The sequence below is a fragment of the Passer montanus genome, unplaced genomic scaffold (genome assembly GCF_014805655.1).
Source record: "Passer montanus isolate IOZ18808 unplaced genomic scaffold, ASM1480565v1 scaffold57, whole genome shotgun sequence".
Lineage (NCBI taxonomy): Eukaryota > Metazoa > Chordata > Aves > Passeriformes > Passeridae > Passer > Passer montanus.
This window is the reverse complement of record NW_024370705.1, coordinates 1,145,634-1,167,449: the sequence shown is the minus strand read 5'-3', so window position 1 is coordinate 1,167,449 and position 21,816 is coordinate 1,145,634. Positions and strand designations below refer to the sequence as shown.

The following is a 21,816-nucleotide window of genomic DNA, read 5'->3' as shown; positions in this document are numbered from 1 at the left end:
AAATGGGAGCAAATCTCCTCTTTGGTCCCCTTCCAGGCACTTGGGATTGGCTTCCCCCTCTGCAAGCCAGGGCTCCTGGCAGGGCTGTTCTGTACCTGGCCTGTGCTGTCCCCAGGTGATGCTGCTCCTTGCTGTGAGCATCGCTGCTCACGGGTCACATTGTGACACGGCACTGGTGGAGCTGGTGCTGTGTCAGCACTGTTCACTCATTGGCACCTCTCGTTTTTCCTGCCCTTCCTTTCACACCAAGCTGTGATAGTATCCACTTTCCTTGCTTTTTTTTATTTTTATCTAACTCTTCAAGGCTATTTCTGCTTTGAATCACGACTGGATAGATGTATGTCCCTGCAGTGACTCAGGGGGAGGTGCTTCACTCCCTAAAAATAGTCTTAATCCTCCAAATCTTTCTGGATGAGAGCACTGGCTGGGCACGCGTGGCTGTTTAAAGCAGCTTCTGCAATGCTTGTGGGGGTAAATATGGTGAAGTGGGAGTCTGTGCCTTTTCCTTCTTTAACACAAAGCAGTGATTCTTAATCTGTTATTAATAGCTAGAGCAGGTTTCTTTTAGGAACTTTATAAGAAACAGAGCAGGAAAATGTTGTCCTTGGGGCCTGCTGGTTGTGTATTGCTGTCATGAGTAAGATCATCTCATTTCAGGCTGGTTGGTTGGCACAGACACCTAAACACTGTGGCTGGGTGGGATCTCAAAAACAGTGAACTCTCCTTCCCATGGCACAGCAGGGCTGGGTAGCCTGGATGGGAGAAAAGCTCCTTTGGGGAGTCACGTGGCCTCCTGGTGCTGGTGATGTTGAGGTCCATGGCTTGATTTCCTCAGGGATGCTCCCAGAGACGTGGGGCTGTGTGTGCTGTGTTCCAGCCGTGCTGTGTTGCTGTTCCCAGCTGACTTGGTGCTTTGTGCCTGTCACTCACCCCAGCACAGAATTAGAGTATTTGTCACAGCAGCAAATATCCATGGCAACTAATTCCCTAGCTCTGGAAATCTTCATGATTTTTGAAGTTTCTTTTTTCCTGTGAAATGCACAGGGGTGGTTCCACAAACTTTTTTTTTCAGGTCTTCTGCAACTGTCAGGAGTGGTGGCTCTTCTTGGAAGCGCTTGAAAAATACACCGGTCCCAGTTCGGAAGATGGGGTGAGTTTGGGTGGATTTGGCTGGAGCATGGACGTGGATGACTGGGATGTGTTCATGGCAGTGGGGCACAGACATAGCCCTCCTCTCCAGGACTATGCAGGAGTGGAGACCACAAGATTAAAGAAGCAGATTTTTGTCTGTGAGGTGTGGAGATGTTGTGCAGCAGGTGGGGGTGGCAGCTGTGCCCACAGCTTGTGAGGAGTCTATGAAGTTGTGTCGGGAATTTTAGGTTGGATTTTAGAGGAAAAGGTTCTTCCCCCAGAGGGTGCTGGCACTGCCCAGGATCCCCAGGGAATGGGCACGGCCCCGAGGCTGCCAGAGCTCCAGGAGCCTTTGGACCGAACTGCCAGGGATGGACAGGGTGGGGTTGTTGGGGGGTCTGGGCAGGGACAGGGGCTGGCCTGGATGATCCCTGTGGGTCCCTTCCAGCTCAGGAAACTCCATGTTTCTGTGTTAAGTTTCAGCCTTTGGTTTGAAGCCCTTTTTGGAGGGCTGTGTCCAGGAATGCTTGGGTGGTGCCTGGTGTCAGCACTGTGTTCTCCAGCAGCCCCATCCTTTGTTCTTGGAAGACTTGAGACCTTCCATCTTATCTCTTTCCAAGCATGCATGGTCCTGTGACTGATGCTGGGTGCTGTTCACCCGCTGTTTATTATTCCCAGGCTGCCACTGTGGTGTTTCCCAGCAGGGCTTCTGGAGCAGAAGGCACTGCAGGTTTATAGTGTGTGGTCAGGTGGAACTACTCTATGCTTTATTTTATCCCAGCAGAGTTTTCCATTCCTTGTCAACTGGGTCTCTGTGGTCTGTGCTGGGCAGAGTCTGCTTGAGGCTCCCTGGCTTTATGTCTCTGCTGGGATGGAATTTTTATAAGCAGGAGGAAGAGAGTGCTCAAACTAAAAGTCATTTTGTGGTGGTCAAAGGTGACAATCATCTTAATAGTGCATCATTTACATGTGACACACAGGACACACTGTCAGCTCCCACTTGGAATTGTCACAACATGCAGGGCTCCCTTTGGGAGCTGGGCTGGTGGTGGTGCTGTGATTAGCTATATCCTCTCAGGTATTGATTAGGAGTGTGTATAATCTGATTGGGTTTTGGTAGCTGTGATAAGATCACAGTTCATTAGTCGCAGTATTTGCTGTGTAATGTGGTCATTAACGGGTGAGTGCCCTCGCAGCCCAGCTGTGGGTGATGCCAAGTGCAGCAGAGAGGTCACAGGTCTGGATTTCAGAGGGACTGTGACAGGCTGGAGAGCAGGGTGATGGGAACCCTGTGACGCTCAGCAGAGGCATTGCTGCTTGAAGCAGCTTTAGAGGAGCCCCTGGGGACAAAAAGGTGACCAGGAGTGACCAGAGCTCAGCGGTGGCTTTGGCTGTGTTAGCTGAAGTGCTGAGGGAAGAGACCGTCCCCTCTTCTCAGCAGAGGTGTGCCCTGGGGTGCCCTGTCTGGGCCATCAGTCTGGTTTGGGGCCTGCCAGGATGAGGCTGGAGCAGAGACAGACCCACAGCTCCGTGGTGGAGGGTGTGAGAGGGGACAGAACCTGGCTCTGCTCCTGGCAGGCTGAGGCACAGGGCTGGGAGAGCACGTGGGAAATCCTGCATGGGCACATGGAAGCATGTTGGATTGGGAGTGAGGAATACTGGGGCAGGGGTCTGGAGAGGTGCAGGGAATTCATGGCTGTTCCAGCTGTGGATGGGCAGGGTCCTGAGCAGCCTTGTCTGGAGGCAGATGCTCAGAGCAGGAGACTGGACCTGAGGCCTCCTGAGGTGCCTCCCAGACACATTTCATGAACCATTCTGATTATTTCTGACATATTTTGGGAGTTTGCCTTCAGCTCTCTGGATGCTGATGGGGGATGAGGAAAAGCCATGTCCTGTCTATGGCTTGTCCTGTCAGTGGCAGGGGAGCCCTGGTGATTTCTGTGTCTGAACCCTTCAGGCTGTTTCACAGACCATCCTGCACTTCCATGGCACTGAGTTGATGGAGGAGCTGCCTGACACTGGGACAGCCTGAGTATTGCCAAGGCAAATGTATGGGATTATCTGTGCTTTACTCCTGTATCAGACTTTTATCTGTTAAAGCTTATTATAAGTACAGTGTTTTGCTGCAGCACTTGGGGAGGCAAAGACCCAGTGGTATTTCTGATCCTTTTAGGAGTGGGATTGGCTCAGGAGCTGATGGACAGGAATTTTCCTATTTTTTTTTCACTGTGCAGTCTCTGGGATGTCCCAGCTGGGTGCTGCCTGGGAACTGTTTTCCCAGGAACCTGCATTTTTTTGTGGGTAAACATTGAGTATGCACTGGGTTAGGCATCTGCCTCTCCCTCTCTGTCCCCTTCCTTTTCACCACCAGGAAATAAGTAAAAATTCCTGCTTCAAAGTGGAAAAACCTATACATGCAAGCTCCTTGGAAATGTAGTTTTAAAATTGAAAGTTTAATTGTAGTTAAAATTGAAAATTGAGATCTGGAAATTTGTGCTTTGTTGCTGTGTAACAGGCCTCCTTACAGCTGCAGACATCCAGCCTGGAACTGTCACTTGTAAGTACCTTGAGAGGCTGCAGCTCTGTATCTCAGCACAGATAAGGTCTGTAATTACTGGATTGGATTGAATTCTGCTGCACAACTACAGCCCTAAGGTGCCTTTGCAGTGCAGGAATGAAACCTCGGGCTGCCCATAGCTGATATTCCCCAATATTGGAATATTGTAGCTTAATTTTAGCACAAAGCACATGCTGTGAGAACAGGATTGATCCCATCGGGATTTGTACAACTGATTTCCAAGTGCACAACACCTGAACAGGCTTAGTGGTTGTGAGAGTCACAGTCTGCAGGCAGTGCAGGCTGAGAGCTTTAAGGAGGAATCCCTGTGGATGCTGCAGGGAGGCAGTGATGCCTTGGAGGAAGCAGAGGGATGGTGGTGAGGAGCTTCTGCGGTGCCAGGCCCGGGCTGTCATGGGGTCAGGCTGGGCCAGGGGGGGAACAAAATCTTTAATCATAGAATCCTGGGATAGCCTGGGTGGGAAAGGACTGTAAAGCCCATCCAGTGCCACCCCTGCCATGGCAGGGACACCTCCCACTGTCCCAGGCTGCTCCAAGCCCTGTCCAGCCTGGCCTTGGGCACTGCCAGGGATCCAGGGGCAGCCACAGCTGCCCTGGGCACCCTGTGCCAGGGCCTGCCCACCCTGCCAGGGAACAATTCCTAATTCCCAATATCCCATCCATCCCTGCCCTCTGGCAGTGGGAGCCATTCCCTGTGTCCTGTCCCTCCATGCCTTGTCCCCAGTCCCTCTCCAGCTCTCCCGGAGCCCCTTCAGGCCCTGCAAGGGGCTCTGAGCTCTCCCTGGACCCTTCTGTCCACCAGGCTAATCCTAATTCCCAGGCTGCTCCAAGCCCTGTCCAGCCTGGCCTTGGGCACTGCCAGGGATCCAGGGGCAGCCACAGCTGCTCTGGGCACCCTGTGCCAGGGCCTGCCCACCCTGCCAGGGAACAATTCCTAATTCCCAATATCCCATCCATCCCTTCCCTCTGGCAGTGGGAAGCCATTCCCTGTGTCCTGTCCCTCCATCCCTTGTCCCCAGTCCCTCTCCAGCTCTCCTGGAGCCCCTTCAGGCATCTGAGGAGGCTCTGAGCTCTCCCTGGACCCTTGTGTCCACCAGGCTGAACAATCCTAATTCTTTCAGCTATAATGTAGTGAGGTTAATGTTGGCAATTTGGTCCAAGGTGTTTCCCTGAAGATCTACAATTTCTGTAGTTTTAGGAAGGACGAATTTGTAAAGTAGCTAAAACACCAATATTAAGTCAGACATTACTCTGAAGTGAGGCATCCTCATGGGTGCAGAGGGAATTAGAGTTTTCTGTTTGTAAAGGAAATAAATAGTGAGCCCTTTGTCCCATGGGGCAGATACACAAACTCTGTTAGGTGTAGCTTTAATTTCCAAGTTCAAAATACATCATTGCCATTCTGCCGTATAATAGAACTTTATACCATTAAGTGTAGTCTTAATTTACAAATTGGTTTATTTATGGAACTGCTGGTTTGATGTAAACCCAGCAGAGGCAGTTGGGATGTGCCTGTGTGGGATTAGTGCAGTCCTGTGATGGCACTTTGTGGGCCCATCCTGCTGCTGCACCTTTATCCCTGAACAGGACCTCATGAGAAGTGTTTGTGCCATGCCAGGTCTCTATAAAAAGAATCTGCTCCCATGTGCAAGTGTTGGAGTCAGAACAGCTTAGCTTAAGAGAGCCTGGATGTGATGTGATCCTGCTCCCTCACTTGGGAAAAGTGCATTGTGCTGCTTTTCACTGCTCTCTGCTCTTTCACATCACAGAGTTGTGGAATATCCTGACTTGGAAGGGACCCACAAGGATCATCCAAGTCCAACTCCTGGAATATATTCCTATGGAAGAGTTCCCTTTAGTGGCCTGGCTTCTGCCCCCTTCTTACACCATTTTTAAAAATCTCTATAACATAAAAATAGATACAAAATTGAAGGTTTAAACCTGTTTTTTTTTATTTGTTTGTTTTTTTCCCTGCAGAAGATTAAGGAAATAAAATTGGATAGAGAAGGTAAAGAAAAAAAAAGAGTTTTCAATCAGTTTGGAACCTGTTTTTTTTGTTTGTTTGTTTTTTTCCCTGCAGAAGATTAAAGAAATAAAATTGGATAGAGAAGGTAAAAAAAAAAAAAGAGAGTTTTCAATTGTTTGATGGATCCTGGGAAGAAAGGAGGAGGATGGTTACAGCTGTATTTGTCCCCTGCATTAAGTCCTGCTCAGGAAACCAGCTGAGCACTGGGCTCTGTTGCTCTGCAGCTCAGCTGGCCTCTTCCTTCTCTCTTGGGACACTTCTCGTGTCCTCCCTTGTGTGCCTTGGGCTCCTTTGGTGCAGTCCTTCCAGCTGCTGAACCTGCCAGGGTGAGACCCCCCATGGCTGGGGGTCCTGCAGGAGAGATGGGCCACGAGCCCATTCTTGGAGTCATTCGAGGAGAACATGGATGCAGAGAGTGGCTTCTAGGCCAAGACTGGCCTTTTATCTGTTTAAAAATTTGTATAAATAGGTACTCTTCACCATGTGGGAGTTTAAAACTGGAGAGATGGCTGGAGAAGATGAAAAGCTCTGGAAAAGCCCTGGGTTGCTGGGTTGCTTGTGGTGCTGGCTGCACTTGTGGTGTTTGTTTGCTGTCTCACACCTCACTGGGAGTGTGGATCACGGCACGGATCCCGCTGGCACACGTGGCACATGTCTCTGCCTCTCCTGTTTCCCTGTTTTCCTGCCCTGGCAAAGCAGCAGCCTGTGTGTGGTGCCTCTGCTTCCCTCCTCGGGTGGGTTTGTGCTGAAGAGCAGCCAGAGCCCTGCATTCTGTCCCAGCAGGCTGGTTCTGCAGTGTTGGAGAGGCAGGGGAGGAGGTGTCCTGTGGAAGGGAGCACTGCAAGCAGCTCTACGGAAATGAAAGATGCTGAGGGCTAAAAATAAACCATTCCCAGCCCTGTCCCTGTGACAGGAACTGCTGGACACAAGCTCTTGGGGACAGAGGGTTTTCATGTCCTTTGTGAAGCACCAGGGCCTGGGCTGCAGTGGGATTTTGGGACCTGCTGGCACAATCCTGCTGCTTCCCAGGAGCCTGAGCAGCTGAGGGGCTTGTGGAGGTGTCTGGCCAAGCAACGCATAAAATTGGGGGTTTTCTCATGAAAAAACAAGAGCTAAAGGGGCTCCAAAAGAGCTGGAGAGGGAGTTCAGACAGGAGCCTGGAGTGACAGGACAAGGGGGAATGGCTTAAAGCTGGAAGAGAGTAGATTTTGATTGGATAGGGTGCCCAGAGCAACTTTGGCTGCCCCTGGGTCCCTGGAAGTGTTGCAGGCCAGGTTGGAAAGGGCTTGGAGCACCCTGGGATAGTGAAAGATGACACTGTCCATGGCAGGGAGTGGAATTGGATGGGCTTTAAGGTCCCTTCCAGCCCATTCCATGATTATGTGGATTGCTTGTTTGCCTTTGTGTGTACAGCAGGAGCCCCTTGGCTGCTGGAATGGGAAGGAGTGACTTTGGATAAAGTGCTGGTGCTGCTTTTGTGGATGTGAACCTTTCCTGCGTGGAGCAGAGGGGTGGGGTGGCACATGGGTGTTGTGGGAGGTGTGAAGGTGTCCTGTGCAGGGAGATGATGGCTGGGCTTGGCTGCAGCCAGGGCAGCACAGAGGGGTGACAGTGAAGGGCAGGACTCGGATTGTGCTGAAACAACTGAAATGTTTCTGTATTAAAACCTCTGAGCATTTATTGCACCACACAACTTGTCTTGCAACACAATGCACTGAAATAACACAGAGAGTCTGGTCTGAGCAGTTGGGAAATTGGCTGAAAGCTGCAACTCATCCTTGTCTATGTGTGAGAGCTGTCCCTTGTGAAGGTCAATGACTTTGCCTTCCTTCTTGGCTGTTCTGGTAACCCACAGTCAATATCTGGAGGGTTTTTGCAGAAAAAGTGCAGCCTTGACCACTGATCCTAGAGCACGTCTTGGATTAGAGATTTATGGAATGGTTTAGATTGGAAGGGAGTTGAAATAGCGTCTTGTCCACCCTGCCATGGCAGGGACACCTCCCACTGTCCCAGGCTGCTCCAAGCCCCAGTGTCCAGCCTGGCCTTGGACATTTCCAGGGATCCAGGGGCAGCCACAGCTGCTCTGGGCACCCTGTGCCAGGGCCTGCTCACCCTCCAGGGAACAATTCCTCACCAATATCCCATCCATCCCTGCCCTCTGGCAGTGGGAAGCCATTCCCTGTGTCCTGGCACTGAGACTCAGTGCAGAAGGACGTTGGGTCTCACAGTGAAGCAGCTGGGATGTGCCAGGCCTGTCCCCAAGTTGTTGGCCAGGGTCACTTGGGCACCTGCAGGATTTGATCCAAAAGCACCCTCAGTCCCAGTCATGGCCCAGTAAGTGGTTAACTTTTGATTTCTGTTTTAAATAAAGCTCTTGGCATCTCCAGCATCTGGAATGCCAGCTGCCAACATTTTTTATTTTATGGGTGGTGTTGTAAGGGATGGGAAAGGTCTTGCACTGTGCCTCACTGCCCCTTGCACTCACACTGCTGACATGGTTTGCTGTGCTTGCTTGCATTTTGCTCTCTTTCCTCAGTTCTTACAGGAAACCTGCTCTTCCCAGGATTGCTGACCTCCACACTCCTCAGGAGTGTGTCCTGCAACATCAGCTGATGGTTTCCTGGGGAGTGGAGGTCATGGAAGCACCTTGCATGCAGTAGTCAAGTTCATTCTCCCTCCTTGTGCTCTCAAGCAGTGATTTCCTGTCTGCTGGAATCTGTTCTGGAAGCAGGCAGCTGCCTCCTCTGACCACTGCCCCAGGGGTGACTGCTCCCAGAAGCAGGAAATGCTGATTGTGGAGCTGAGCATGGATTTATCACAGAATAAACTTCTGGGTGCTCACACGAGGCTGCAGTAGTTGCTGCTCTTGGGTGTTTGCCTTGAGCAGAGGCAGCTGCATGTCCTGTTCAGGGACAAGATGGAACTGAAGGAACCTCTCTGCGTGTCTGCACTGGACACACACCTGGAACCTGCCTCCACGTAAACCTGTAGCAAAGTGGCTGTTGAACTGAGGATTTCATAGTCAGGGGCTGAGAAGCAATAGTTCAGCTTTTAAATACGAAGTTCTATCTTTCTTCTCATGCCTTAAAATAGAGAAAAAATATCTATTTATGCAGCCCTGTGGGCTTTGCAGATATCTATCCTCAAGGAGTATTTCACCAGAAGGTGATTCTGCATCTAGATATCTATCCCTAAGAAATAGCTCATCCACACAGAGATCCTGGGCTAGAATTGAGCATTGTTTGAAAGCTGGCAAGAAGTCAGGAGTGTGATGATTTTAGAGTGATGTTTGAGGTCACAAACTGTATCTCATGTGCTGTCTTTGAGGGAAATTTATTGAGTACTGAAAACATAAACATTGATGGTAACTTGCAGAAAAGAGAGATGCTTGCAGCATGGAAAAATTCTTGGAAGTGAGCTTTTCTACCCACCCTCAATCTTGGAAAGCTGGGATAACTTATGCTTGAAGCAAATGCATCCCTGAAGTCTGTAGTCTGGGAAACCAGGATTTTTTTAACCAGTCTGAATATTGTAAATGAGATAGGAATTGATGGGATAGGAAGAAAAATTGGGTTTTAATCTTGACTCTGTGTGCCCTGTGTGCTATTATGTCCTTGGCTGTGGTGGTGAGAAAAGATAAACATGAGTTGACTGTAGCTGATCTTTATGCTGATCATTTAACACAATTCCCAGGGGCTGAAGCACCAGTACAAACTTGAAAGCAGAGGCTGTAATGAGAAAAATGACTGCTTGAGGCTCTCATCTGCTGCCGTGCATTTGTTTCTTGTGTAATAAAGAGCATTTGTCAAATGAACCTTGTGTGTGGTCACTCCTTTTTCTCTCTTCTTACAAATGAGCCACCAAGCTCGTGAGTCAGGCCTGGCCCAGGTCTGGGATTATCCTGCTAGCTGTGGAGGTGACAAGATCTGGACCACACCTTCCATCACTGATGTGATATCACTGATGTGATAAACTCAGCAGCAGCTGAAAGTCTTGATAGGATTGTCCATCTTTGGCATTTTAGTTTGGAAACTAAAGAAAACAAAGAACTGGGGTGACTGGGGGGGGGTCCTCTGGTGTTTTTGGAAGCTCCATGAGCAGAGCCTGGCTCCCACAGCCATTCCCAGCTCCCTGTTTGGATCCTGGCTCCAACAGCCATTCCCAGCTCCCTGTTTGGATCCTGGCTCCCACAGCCATTCCCAGCTCCCTGTTTGGATCCTGGCTCCTACAGCCATTCCCAGCTCCCTGTTTGGATCCTGGCTCCAACAGCCATTCCCAGCTCCCTGTTTGGATCCTGGCTCCTACAGCCATTCCCAGCTCCCTGTTTGGATCCTGGCTCCCACAGCCATTCCCAGCTCCCTGTTTGGATCCTGGCTCCCGCAGCCATTCCCAGCTCCATGTTTGGATCCTGGCTCCCACAGCCATTCCCAGCTCCCTGTTTGGATCCTGGCTCCTGCAGCCCTGCTCAGGGGCTTTGCTGAAGCTGCTGAGCTGGTGGTTTGTGTTCTGGGCTGTGAGGGACACCAGTGTCCCTGTGCTGGGTCAGCTGCAGGCCAGCTGCCACCAAGGGCACGCTCTTAGAGCGTTTCCTTCTGGTCATGTACTGAGATACTTTTCCCACGCCGAGTTCCTTTATTCTGCTCTGCAGGAAGGGAAGGAGTGAAAGCCTTTTTGGGGAGCTGCAGTGGCACTGGGTGGGAGCGGGGCTGGGGTCACACCAGCTCAGGGAGCTGCCTGTGCCCTGCAGAGCTGGGGGATGGTGGAGCAGGTGAAGCCCCAAACCAGTGCCTCCAGGAGCTTCTTGGGTGCCCATGTTTGCAGGGCTGATATCTTTATCAGCCAGGGCCACACTGGCCTCTCCAGAGGTGCAGAGGAGATAGCACGGTGTGCTGGGAGGAGTAGGAGTGCTTGCTAGTCATTCTTTTAACATTAGGGGATTTTTTTTTTTTTTCCCCATAAGAGGTCCAACACAAGGTGTCTTTGCCAACCATATCTGCTGATACCTGCACTATGGCTTAGTTTATCTCCTGGCCACTGCTGAGGTATCCTGGCAGAAAACCTGCACCATCTACACAAGAGAGGCAGAAATGTGGTATAAAAGGCAATCCCAGAGGTGTGCAGCAGGATGGGCTGACTTCAGAGTATCTTTGTATTTGGGGTGGGTGTTTTGTCAGTGGGAGTGCTGCAGAAACAGCATTGAGAAACAGAGGGAAGGGAACTGTGCCTTTTGCTGTGATTCTGATTTTGGCAGGGAAAGCGTTTTGATGTCTGAGTGCATTTTTGCAGGTTTTACACAGGTTTTGAGGAAATGAGCCCTTGTGCTTGGCACCCACCTCGGATATGTTGTACATTGGGAGGAGCTTGCTCTGTGCTCCTCAGCCACCCTGCAGCTCAGCCTTGATTTTGTTTAGGAACAGAGGTGAGGGGTAGCCTGGGTGCTGTTTGCAGAGCCCTTTCAGCTTGGCTCTGGTGGTTTTCCTGCCCTGAGCACGTCTTACACCCCTGCACTTCCCCAGCAGGGAGTGTTCTCATGGAGCTCTCTCACATCGGAGATGTTTCCAAGGAGGAAGTGCTGGAGTTGGCAAAGTGTCCCATCCTTGTGGGATGGAACCTTCCTAGCAGGCAGTGCCAGGCCCTGTACTGTGGTTCTGAGGGAATTTATCTGATAAATTGCCTGTCCTGAGCTCCTCTGGACTTTTTTCCCCCTCTCTGAAGCGCAGAGGGACAAGGGCTGTTTGTGAATGATCTGGAGCAGAAGGATCTTCAAGGCTCTTGCTTTGCTGGGGTGGGTATTGCAGCCAAATGAAAGTGGGAAAGCACTGAAGAAATGAGTGTGACTTCTGTATTGCTGTGCTTATGGCTTGCTTACAGAAGAGCTGTATTGCCAAATCTTCCTTAAATCAATGCTTGGGTGCTGTTGCTGAGGCTCTTTGGTCTCAGCGTGGGCAGGGGCTTGTCCTGGAAACCAGCTTGGGAAGCTGCTGGATAGGTTGTGGGGAATATTCCCATGATCTGTGGAGGTGGTGAGCTGCAGACATCCCTCTGGCTGGTGAGGGTTGCAGCCAGGATTGCAGGCAGGATTGCAGGCTTTCCCTTAGCCCTGATCATCCCCAATCTGTGCCCAGCCTGACTGCAGGCAGTTGTAGATTAGTTGGCCTTTAAATAGATCTAAAATTCTGTGTTTTTACAGCAATCTCAGCCCAACACTTGCCATGTGCTTCTTTGGGGTTGGTTTGTGCTTCCTTGGTTTTGGGGAAGGCAAAAAGAGGAAGCAAAGGGAAAATCTGAGCTGTTTGTCACATGGAGCTTGTGGTTTGTGAGAGCTCTGCTGAACCAGCTGTGGTGTGCTAAACTCACTGGGAAAATACCTCTGGAGCCACACGCCTGCATCCCCTTGGGTATTTTAGTTCTGGGATTGAGTTGTCATAAGCTCCCTTTTTCCTTGAACCCGGGGAGAGTAATAACCCCAGGAGGTTTGGTTTCAGTGTTCCATGCCCTGACTTCAGGCATGTGAGCTCAAATTCAAGTGCTTTTTGGGATTTCTCATGCCTAAAAGGGAAACAGAGATTTCACTGGCTTTATACCCCCAGAAACTGAACAAATGACATGGGAAATCTCAGTTTATTGGGAAATGTGCCTTGGAGCACTTGTGCAGGTGGGCTCCTTGTGTCTAATACTCCAAGGCTGGAGTGTGGGGTGGGGGTGACAGGGAATTCAAACACCAGATGTGGGCATGGATGCTCTGGAAGTGGGAGCTGAGCCATGAGGGAGCTGTTTTCCAGTGCGGGTGGGGGTGGTGGCACAACAGCCTTTTGTTGGCAGTGAGCAATGGGCAGCTCCTGTCCCTGTGCCCCGAGGGAAGGCTGTGAGGAACGGGAGGGCTCAGCCTAACCCAGGTGGCCGTGGTAGGCTCTGAATTCTGCATGGAAATCCGTGTGCTGCATCCTGTGGGAAGAGCGAGCTGTGCTGCTCAGGCACAGCAGGGACTCAGGGCTGTGGCATCTCTTGTGCTGCCTCCCACTCTTGGGAAGGAAATAAAATACTGTCCCCAGCTATTGAATTATCCAATTCTGCCTGCTTTGTTCCCTGTCCTTGATTTCTCTCCTTCCCTCTGCCTGCAGCAGTCCTTGCACCTGACTCCAAAGGGCATTTCCCAATTGGCCACAGGTATAAATATTGCTCTATGGCTGCAGAGCCCTTAATGTTACAATATTTTCCAGTATGATGAAGAAATGTATTTTATAAACTGGTTTCTACTTAATCCATAAAATAAACAGTAGAAAAAACAGGTCTTAATCTCACACTCTGGAGAGGGCAGTGGTGTAAGAAGCAGTGAGGGTGTCACAGATTGGGGTGGATGGGACTTTAAATATCATTTTGTTCCGCCCCTGCCCTGGGCAGGGACACCTCCCACTGTCCCAGGCTGCTCCAAGCCCCATCCAGCCTGGCCTTGGGCACTGCCAGGGATCCAGGGGCAGCCACAGCTGCTCTGGGCACCCTGTGCCAGGGCCTGCCCACCCTCACAGGAGGGAATTTCTTCCCAATATCCCATCTAATCCTGCCCCTGTCCATGGGAAGCCATTCTCCTTTGTCTTTCCAGACCCTTGTCTGAAGCCCCTCTCTGTCTGTTCTCTGAAGCTGTTGAGTTTGTGCTCTGGTTTGTGCTGTTTGTTGCTCCTGTCTGTGTTGGATTGGGTTTTGGGTGTGATCTGCAGCAGTTCAGGAGCCTGGATTTGTAATTCTGTTGAGATCTGGCAGCCAAAAAGTGTTTCTGAGCTCACAGCACAGTGTGGTGGTGGAGCTCACTGGAAAGTGCTTTGATGTGTCCCATCTGCCAGCTCCTGGATGAACCTGGCATTGGTGTCCAGCTCCATCCCACATCAGCAGTGACAAACGTTGCTGGGAGGTCTCTGTACCTCTCAACCAGAGACTCAAAACCCACCCCAAACCACAAACAATTTCACTCTCTTCCCTTAGAGTTTGTGCCTTTTCCTTTTCAAACTCTTCAGATGTTTCTTATTTTCTCCTTGGGTGCTGCCTGAGGGAGGAGGGGCTGGGAGCATCCCTGCTGGCTCTGCCCCTGTGCTGTGTTGCCCATCCAGCTGAAGTGTGGCACTGGTGTGCAGGGGAGTGTGTTGCTGGATCTACACTCACCCCCCAAACTTGGACAGCAAAACTTCCTTGGAAAACAAATAATAAGGCAAGGAAACCCCAACAAGTCTGTGCAGCAACAGCTGGAGATTTTTCTGTAAATGCTGTTTAAATGAGGAAATTCTTGCTGGGTGAGCAGGGTCCAGGGAGCTCAGTGGTGCCCTGCAAAAGGTCTGGTGTGGCTGCTGGTGACTCCTGCTGGTTCCAGAGCTCCCAGCAGGTCCCTGTTGGAGCACTTGGTGCTGCTTTCCCAAGAGAAGGCTGGGTCAGAGCCTGCTCATGAGCTGTTCTGGCTCCTCCTGAGCTGTTCTGGCTCCTCCTGGATAATACTGGGGTGAAGTCCCTGGAGTGTGTAGCCTGAGGCAGGGGGTTCAGATACAGCCTCTGAACCCCTCAGTGCCCAGATTTCCCTGATTGTGGTGTAACAGCAGGGAGTGAAAGCCCAGGGTGAAGGAGACACTGGGATAAGGAAGACAAAACCTCCTGAGTCTTTAGGAGTCTCTCCTGCTCACCTTGTGCTTCTCTGAGCCTCTCCTGGGGAGGTGGCTGAGTGTGAGCCTGAGCTACATTTACATCAGGAAACAGTGATAAGATGGGAATTCAGTGTTTGAGATCCTGTGGACAGGCTGGGAGAGCTGGGAGTGCTCACCTGGAGAGGAGAAGGCTCCAGGGAGAGCTCAGAGCCTCCTCAAATGCCTAAAGGGGCTCCAGGAGAGCTGGAGAGGGACTGGGGACAAGGGATGGAGGGACAGGACACAGGGAATGGCTTCCCACTGCCAGAGGGCAGGGATGGATGGCATATTGGGAATTAGGAATTGTTCCCTGTGAGGGTGGGCAGGCCCTGGCACAGGGTGCCCAGAGCAGCTGTGGCTGCCCCTGGATCCCTGGCACAGCCCAAGGCCAGGCTGGACACTGGGGCTGGGAGCAGCCTGGGACAGTGGGAGGTGTCCCTGCCATGGCAGGGGTGGCACTGGATGATCTTTGAGGTTCCTTCCAACCCAAACCATTCTGTGATGCTCTGGTGTAGAATCAGGTGTGCTGATTTCTGAGGCTGATAGCAAAGCAGTGGTTTTGAGATTATCAAGAAAATCTGCAGGACAAGAGTGTGAACATATTTCAGGATATAACTTAAAGTGTATTTGGATTTCCCTGTGGAGCTGCCTTAGAACATGGGTGATACTGGAGACTGGCCTTGCCAGCTTTGAAAGGGACCCTCAGCTCAGTGTTTGTGTAGCTCCCTGCTGGGTTTCAGGTGGACAATCCAGTTTGGAGACCTGTCCCTCACTACCTGGAGTGTTTCTGGCCCTCTCATGATGCTGGATGCTCCCAGCCAGGCCAGAATATCACAATGTCACCTGTCCCTCCAGGTGTCACTCCTGCCCTGCTCAGCTGAACTGGGGCAGCTGTTGGGCTTCAGGATTGCAGGAATGCTCTGGTCCCAGGGCTGGGCTGCTGGGAGCTCCCTGAGCTCCTGTGGATGCTCAGGCTGGAATTCTGCTGTGCCTGGGACGTGGGGACAGTCTCAGTTCCCTGCTGGGTTCCTCTGCCTGATGCTGTTGGAGCTGTCAGACAAGAAGCTGAGTTTTAGGAGGGACAAGGCTACCCAGAATGGTGCAGAGCCTTGCTGGTAGAAAGAGAAATTCCATGGGCATCCCTTGTGCTTGTTAAGTGTTGGGAGCAGTGTGTGAGTTTGGCTTGTTATTTCTTGCTGTGTCCTGTTAATGTCCAGCAGAGCCACACAATTTTAATTACACATCCTGTGTAAGCAGCATCTTCCCAGCATCCACAGCTCAACCTTTGGCTGCTGGGATATCACCAAAACCACAGCTGTGGAGCTGGCAGGCAAAACCCATTTTATTATCTCCTTTTTCACCTTCTTCTCTTTGCTCTGTAGATAAACCTGTCCTGTGTGCCCTTGCAGGGAGATTTGTTGTTTATATCCAGGGAGATTTGGTACAGTTGTTAAAAATTGGGAGCATCTTTCTTGTGCATAGCCCTGGCATGCTGAGCAGCCTCCTGGAGCTCAAGTGTCCCTTCAGAAGTAGGAAGCAGGTCTTTAAATTATAATTTGCTGTTCTTTTATGGCACTGCAGTGTGTAGCTGCTCTGTCAGGCTGTAGAATTCAAGTCACTGAAAATCAGACTCCAGGAGTTTTAGACTGAAGCCCTTTTAAGGAACTGATGCTGCAAATTGTCTTGTCAAACTCTCTGTGTTTAGATTTGTGGTGTTAAGGAGCTAAAGCAGCTTTTTCTGTTAAAAAAGGGGAAAATGCTATAAATAATACTTTAAAAAGAAAATCTTTCAGGATTTTTGCAAAACCTGTCATTGTGAGTGGCTGTGATACAAGATACAAGTGGCTGGGCTGGTGGGTTGGGTGGGTGATTGAGATGCCAGAATTTTCACCAGTCTGAAATTCCTATTATTCTGTTGAAATAAAAAAAAGGAAAATATATATTCAGAGCAGCAACATGTGCTGGCTCAGACAAAATCCACGTGGGAGCTGGGAGCTGTGCATCCAGAGGAGGTTGGACAGCTGAGATAGGGTCTTGCTGTCATCGTGGTAAAAGATATCACTGGTTTTAGAGCAAGGATTCTCCTCTCTGATGATCTTAGCACATCCACAGCAGCACTGGTGTTGCCACAAGCCTGGTTTTGGGGATAAGCCATGACATGTGTCCGTGGTTCCTGTCCTGCTCTGTCTGGAGCTGGGTGCCTGGGCTGGGCAGGCTGCCCAGGCTGATCACTCAGGGCTTCCATGGAGCGTGTCCTGGTGCTTTGGGATGCTGCTGCTGGGAAAAGGGACATATTGATGTCGATATGATGATGATGTTTGCTGTCTCCTGGCTGGGTGGGCGGGTGCTTTAGTCCTCCCCGTGGTATTTTGGGATATTTTTTCTCTCTGCTGTGTCCTGGCCAGGACTCTCCAAGGCTGTCATCCCCCCAGCCTCCCATGCACAGCTCTAATTCTGGTGCTCCGAAGGCGAATCCCGGCAGTTTTTGCTCCCTCGCAGAGCTAAAAAGTCCCGGAGCTGCGTCCACCTGTGGGTGCTCCGTGTGCAGGTTGAACCCCTCGGGCAGGTGCTGGCCGGGTGCGTTGCTCGGGAATCGCTGTGGGAAGGGAGAGCCGGGAGATGTGCCGGGATGGCGTTACCCCAGCCCGGTGCCCGCGGTGAATAAACCAGTGCAGCTGACCTGGAGCTCTCTGAAGGGCACTCTGCTCCTTTCCCTCCCTGGACACAGGAGCTTGCCTTGGCTCCGGGCTGGGTCAGGTGCCTGCCTCGTGTGTGGGTGCTGATTGATGGGAATTGATTTCCCATGCAGATTGGCGCGGGAAGGGAGCTGGAGAGCAGCGTCTGCGTTTCCTCGGGTGGGAGAGTGAGGCTCTCTGAATGTCTGCACTGATTTACTGCAGTCACCTTGGAGACCTTTGCTTTGTGGAGAGGGGAAAATGATTTTAGCAGCTCTCTCAAGGTGGGAAGGGATCCCTCCTGGGAACACAGTACGTGCTGCAGTGTGAAGGGATGACTTGGGAATGAAAATTGGGGCTTGAATCCTTTGGGGCCAAGTCAGCCCCTGCGAAAAGTGTAACCACTGTGCCCTGGATTTGAACTCACCCTGTAGTGCAGAGAGACATGAACTGTAGGTCTTTAGGAAGCACCAGGAGGATTTCATGTCCTCATGTCAGGCTTGGATATGGCCCTGGGATAAATCTGTCCCACAAAGCAGTGTCAGGTGAGAGATGTCCTTGAGATGTTTGGGGGTTGGGAGATTTGAGTTCCTGGTCAGGCAGAGTGGCTTCCTTCTGTGTAGCAAACAACCTCAGCAATCAGGTTGGCAGCGGGTATCCCTGAATTGCTGCCCATTCTTCCCTGGCAATACCATATCTCTGTCCTGTAGTGAACCTGATCACCAACACTTCCTGAGAGCAGCCCTAGGCTGTGCCTGTAAAGCCTCCCTGCTCTGATGTTCTTGTGGAATTACAGAGTCACTGGGGTTGTAAAAACCCTCTGAGATTGTTGAGGTCAACCATTAACCTGCCACTGGCAAGGCCACCACTAATTCATGTCCCTAAGTGCCACATCCACATGGGCCTTACATCCTTCCAGGGATGGGGACTCCAGCACTGCCCTGGGCAGCTGTGCCAGTGCCTGACCACTCCTTCCATGAAGAAATTTTCCCCATATCCACCCTGAGCTCCCCTGGCCCAGCCTGAGGCTGTTCCCTCTGCTCCTGTCCCTGTTCCCTGGAGCACAGCCCAACCCCCCCGGCTGTCCCCTCCTGTCAGGAGCTCTGCAGAGCCACAAGGTCCCCCCTGAGCCTCCTTTTCTCCAGGCTGAGCCCCTTCCCAGCTCCCTGAGGCTCTGCTGGGGCTCCAGCCCCTTCCCAGCTCCGTTCCCTTTGCTGGACACGCTCCAGCCCCTCCAGGTCTCTCCTGTCAGGAGGGTCCCAGAGCTGCCCCAGCACTGGAGGTGCCCCAGCAGTGCCAGCTCAGGGGACGGGCACTGCCCTGCTCCTGCTGCCACCCCAGGGCTGGGACATACAAGGTCTGAGCACACTTGGACAAAAACAGTGATGGAAGGGATGGGAGGGAGAGGGTATAAAGAGCCACAGAATGCTGGATTCTGGAGGTGGGACAGCTGAGAGAAGGGAGAAAAGCAGCAGTGGAAATGAGGTGAGAAAGCCAGTGTTGTGTAGTTGGAACATTGTTTTTAGAGCAGCCAGAGGCAGTGGACACGGTGGGATGTGACTGTGTAAGGAATGATGGGGTGTTGCTCCTCCAAGGGAACAAGTTCCATCTAAACACCTCAGCCTGTCCTTGTTTCTGTGTCTGAGGGCCTTTTCCAGCTTTAGTGGATTGCATGTGAGTGCTGCCAGCTCGGGATGTCTCCACAGCTCTGTGCTGTGCAGGAGGGTGCCTTGGAGGTGTTTTGGGGTCAGGTACAGTGGCACTGACCCTTCCTTGTCCCTGTGTTCCCGTGCAGGACACAGGCAGAGATGGCCCACACGTGCCGGGGCACCATCAACCTGTCCACAGCCCACATCGACACGGAGGACTCGTGCAACATCGTGCTGTCCAACGGGGGCAGGACCTACCACCTGAAGGCCAACTCGGAGGTGGAGAGGCAGCGCTGGATCACGGCCCTGGAGCTGGCCAAGGCCAAGGCCATCCGCATGCGCAACAACCAGTCAGGTACGGGCACCCCGAGCCCTCGGCTCCTGCTGCTCTGCCCTCCGTGCTGCTGACATGGTGCAGGACCTCCCAGGGAGGGTGTCATGCATAGCTGGAGGTTGCTGATGGTCTCCCAGGGACACAAAGGGTTGGACACAGCCCTGCTGCACCTCATCTCAGCTGCCTGGGCAGCTCTGAGCAGGTCTTTAGAGCTGCGGGAGTGTCTGTGAGCTGTGGAGAGCCAGTAACAATGAGCTAATGATGCTGCTTCTGGAAGGCAGAATGAGGTGTCTTTCTCCTGGGGACTTTGTGCTGGGAATGCTCTGAATGCTGAGCACCACAAGGGTGGTGTTGCACAGCTTGGGGAGGTTTGGTGGATGAGTGATACAGATATTTAGTTGAGCTGTTTCTGTGTGCATCTCTGCTTCTGCCCCTTTGTTGTGGTGTTTATTGGAGTAGGTTTGGGACAGCTACACTTTGTGAAGCTGTCAGAGCCCTGTGCCTGGTCTGCAGCTCCTCCCCAGGGTGACATTGTTCTGCTCTGTAATGGGTCAGTTAGGCTTGGCAAACAGAATATTTTACAAATATTTCAATGATTCTGTGAGTCTGTATTTCAATGTCTATAACTCCTCTGGGATTAACATTGGGTTTTCTTCTACAGGCAAGCACAGCTTCAAACTGCAGTAAACAAACTTCAGAAATGGAAAAGAGAATGCTCCAGGGAAACCTTAAAGCACCTTCCAGGGCCTAAAGGAACTCCAAGAGAGATGGAGAGGGACTTGGGACAGGAGTGCCAGGACAAGGGGGAATGGCTTCCCACTGCTGAGGGCAGGGCTGGATGGGATATTGGGCAGGAATTGTTCCCTGGCAGGGTGGGCAGGCCCTGGCACAGGGTGCCCGGAGCAGCTGTGGCTGCCCCTGGGTTCCTGGCAGTGCCCAAGGCCAGGCTGGACACTGGGGCTTGGAGCAGCCTGGAGTAGTGGAAGGTGTCCATGCCCATGGCAGGGGCGTTGGACTACATTATATTTAAAGTCCCAACCAAAACCATTCTGTGATTTTAAGTGCTGTGAACTGTCTGCCCCTTAAAATTCTGCTCTGGAATATTCAGATACTGACAGAGAGCCCACCTGATCCAGGAGAAGGGGGAAGTTGCTGGGCACACTTGTTTAGGGTGGGATACTGTGCTGGTCCTGGCCACACTGAGGTGGCAGTGGGGGCTGTCAAATCCTTCAGCTGGGTGGGTGTGTGGAGATGGACCTCCTGGAGAGGTGGGTGTGGGAGAAGCTCTCCTGGAGAGGTGGGTGTGGGAAAGGCTCTCCTGGACAGGTGGTGTGTTCTTTCCCTTCCCTTTGGGACCGTGGGGCTGTGGCAGTGCTGGGTCAGGGTGGAAGGGTTACAGGGCTGTCAGCCATGCTGCCTCCTGAGTCAGGCACAGCTATTTTGGTTGTGTCTGCCCATAAAAATAGCAAATGCAGAGGCTGGCTGTGCTGGGGCTGCAGCCCTGCTGAGCTCTGGGCTGAGGGCAGTGCTGGGGATGTGGCTGTGCTGCCCTGAGGCTCTGCTGACTCAGCTGTGATCCAGGCCACAGAGCTGATGGAACAGAAAATCCACAGCAGACTCCTGCTTTTCCAGACTTTCCTGGTCTGATCAAGGGGATAAGACACTCTGTAAATGGGTGCTGAATCCTTGTGCTCTGTAAATGTGTGCTGAATCCTGAGCACATCAGTGAATTACTTTATGCCTTAATGTTCACCTGGCTGATGGTTTGTGCCAATTAGAAATCTTTTAATTATAGTAAAGAGTGACTGTGGGTTTGGCTTGAATCAAAATAGAATTCCTGATGTTGTGAATTTATAAGCACTGGGGTAGATGTTTACAAGTAAAGGGAGCAGGTTCTGGATTTGCTGTAGAAGTCCCCAGTCCTTCAAGTCTGCTCATGTGCAGAATTGTCTGAGTTGCCTCCTCTTATCCTGAGGGATCCCCAAAACCTGTGTGTTCCCCAAGGGATGCTCTGCAGAGCCCAGGTGGGTGCAAAGGGTGGTGAGCAGCTGAAGGGATTGGTGCCTTCAAGGAGGAGCATCCATGGTTCTGGGAGGCCAGAAGGTGGGGAGAGGGTGGCAGAGGGGGCAGTTAGGGTGGGCAGAGGAACAGGTTTGTGTCTGATGCTGTCTTTCCTTCTGGGAAAGGACACAAAGAATATCCCCATCATGTGCACAGGCCATCCGTGCTAATGGGCACTGCCTGCTGCCCTGCCTGCTTCAGGGGCATAGCCTTACCACCCTCACTGGGAACAATTCCTAATTCCCAATATCCCATCCAGCCCTGCCCTCTGGCAGTGGGAAGCCATTCCCTGTGTCCTGTCCCTCCATGCCTTGTCCCCAGTCCCTCTCCAGCTCTCCTGGAGCCCCTTCAGGCCCTGCAAGGGGCTCTGAGGTGTCCCTGGAGCCTTCTCCTCTCCAGGTGAGCACCCCCAGCTCTCCAGCCTGGCTCCAGAGCAGAGGGGCTCCAGCCCTTGGAGCATCTCTGGAGCCTCCTCTGGACTCTCTCCAGCAGTTCCAGGTCCTTCGTGATGTTCCCCAGGGCTGGGGCAGCTCTGCAGGTGGGCTCTCACCTGAGCAGGGCAGAGGAGCAGAATCCCCCCTCCCCTGCTGCCCCACTGGGGGCTCAGCCCAGGCTTGGGGGGTTTCAGGGTTGGGGCAGGTGCAGCCCTCACCCAGCAGCACCCCAAAGTCCTTGTCCCCAGGGCTGCTCTCGAGGAGT

At 52.0% G+C, this 21,816-nt stretch overlaps 1 protein-coding gene across 4 annotated transcripts in view; it reads left to right on the top strand.

Annotated features, from left to right (window-relative positions):
• Positions 1 to 21,816, top strand: part of OSBP2 (oxysterol binding protein 2) — a 92,687-nt gene that overhangs the window by 6,542 nt on the left and 64,329 nt on the right. For 2 of the 4 annotated variants that reach the window (XM_039725800.1, XM_039725799.1), the window contains exons 2-3: positions 1,073 to 1,150; positions 18,869 to 19,077. In XM_039725800.1, coding sequence (XP_039581734.1) covers positions 1,073 to 1,150; positions 18,869 to 19,077 — 287 coding nt within the window. The remainder of the gene's footprint in view (positions 1 to 1,072; positions 1,151 to 18,868; positions 19,078 to 21,816) is intronic. The other 2 variants (XM_039725803.1, XM_039725801.1) reach the window with 1 other exon arrangement.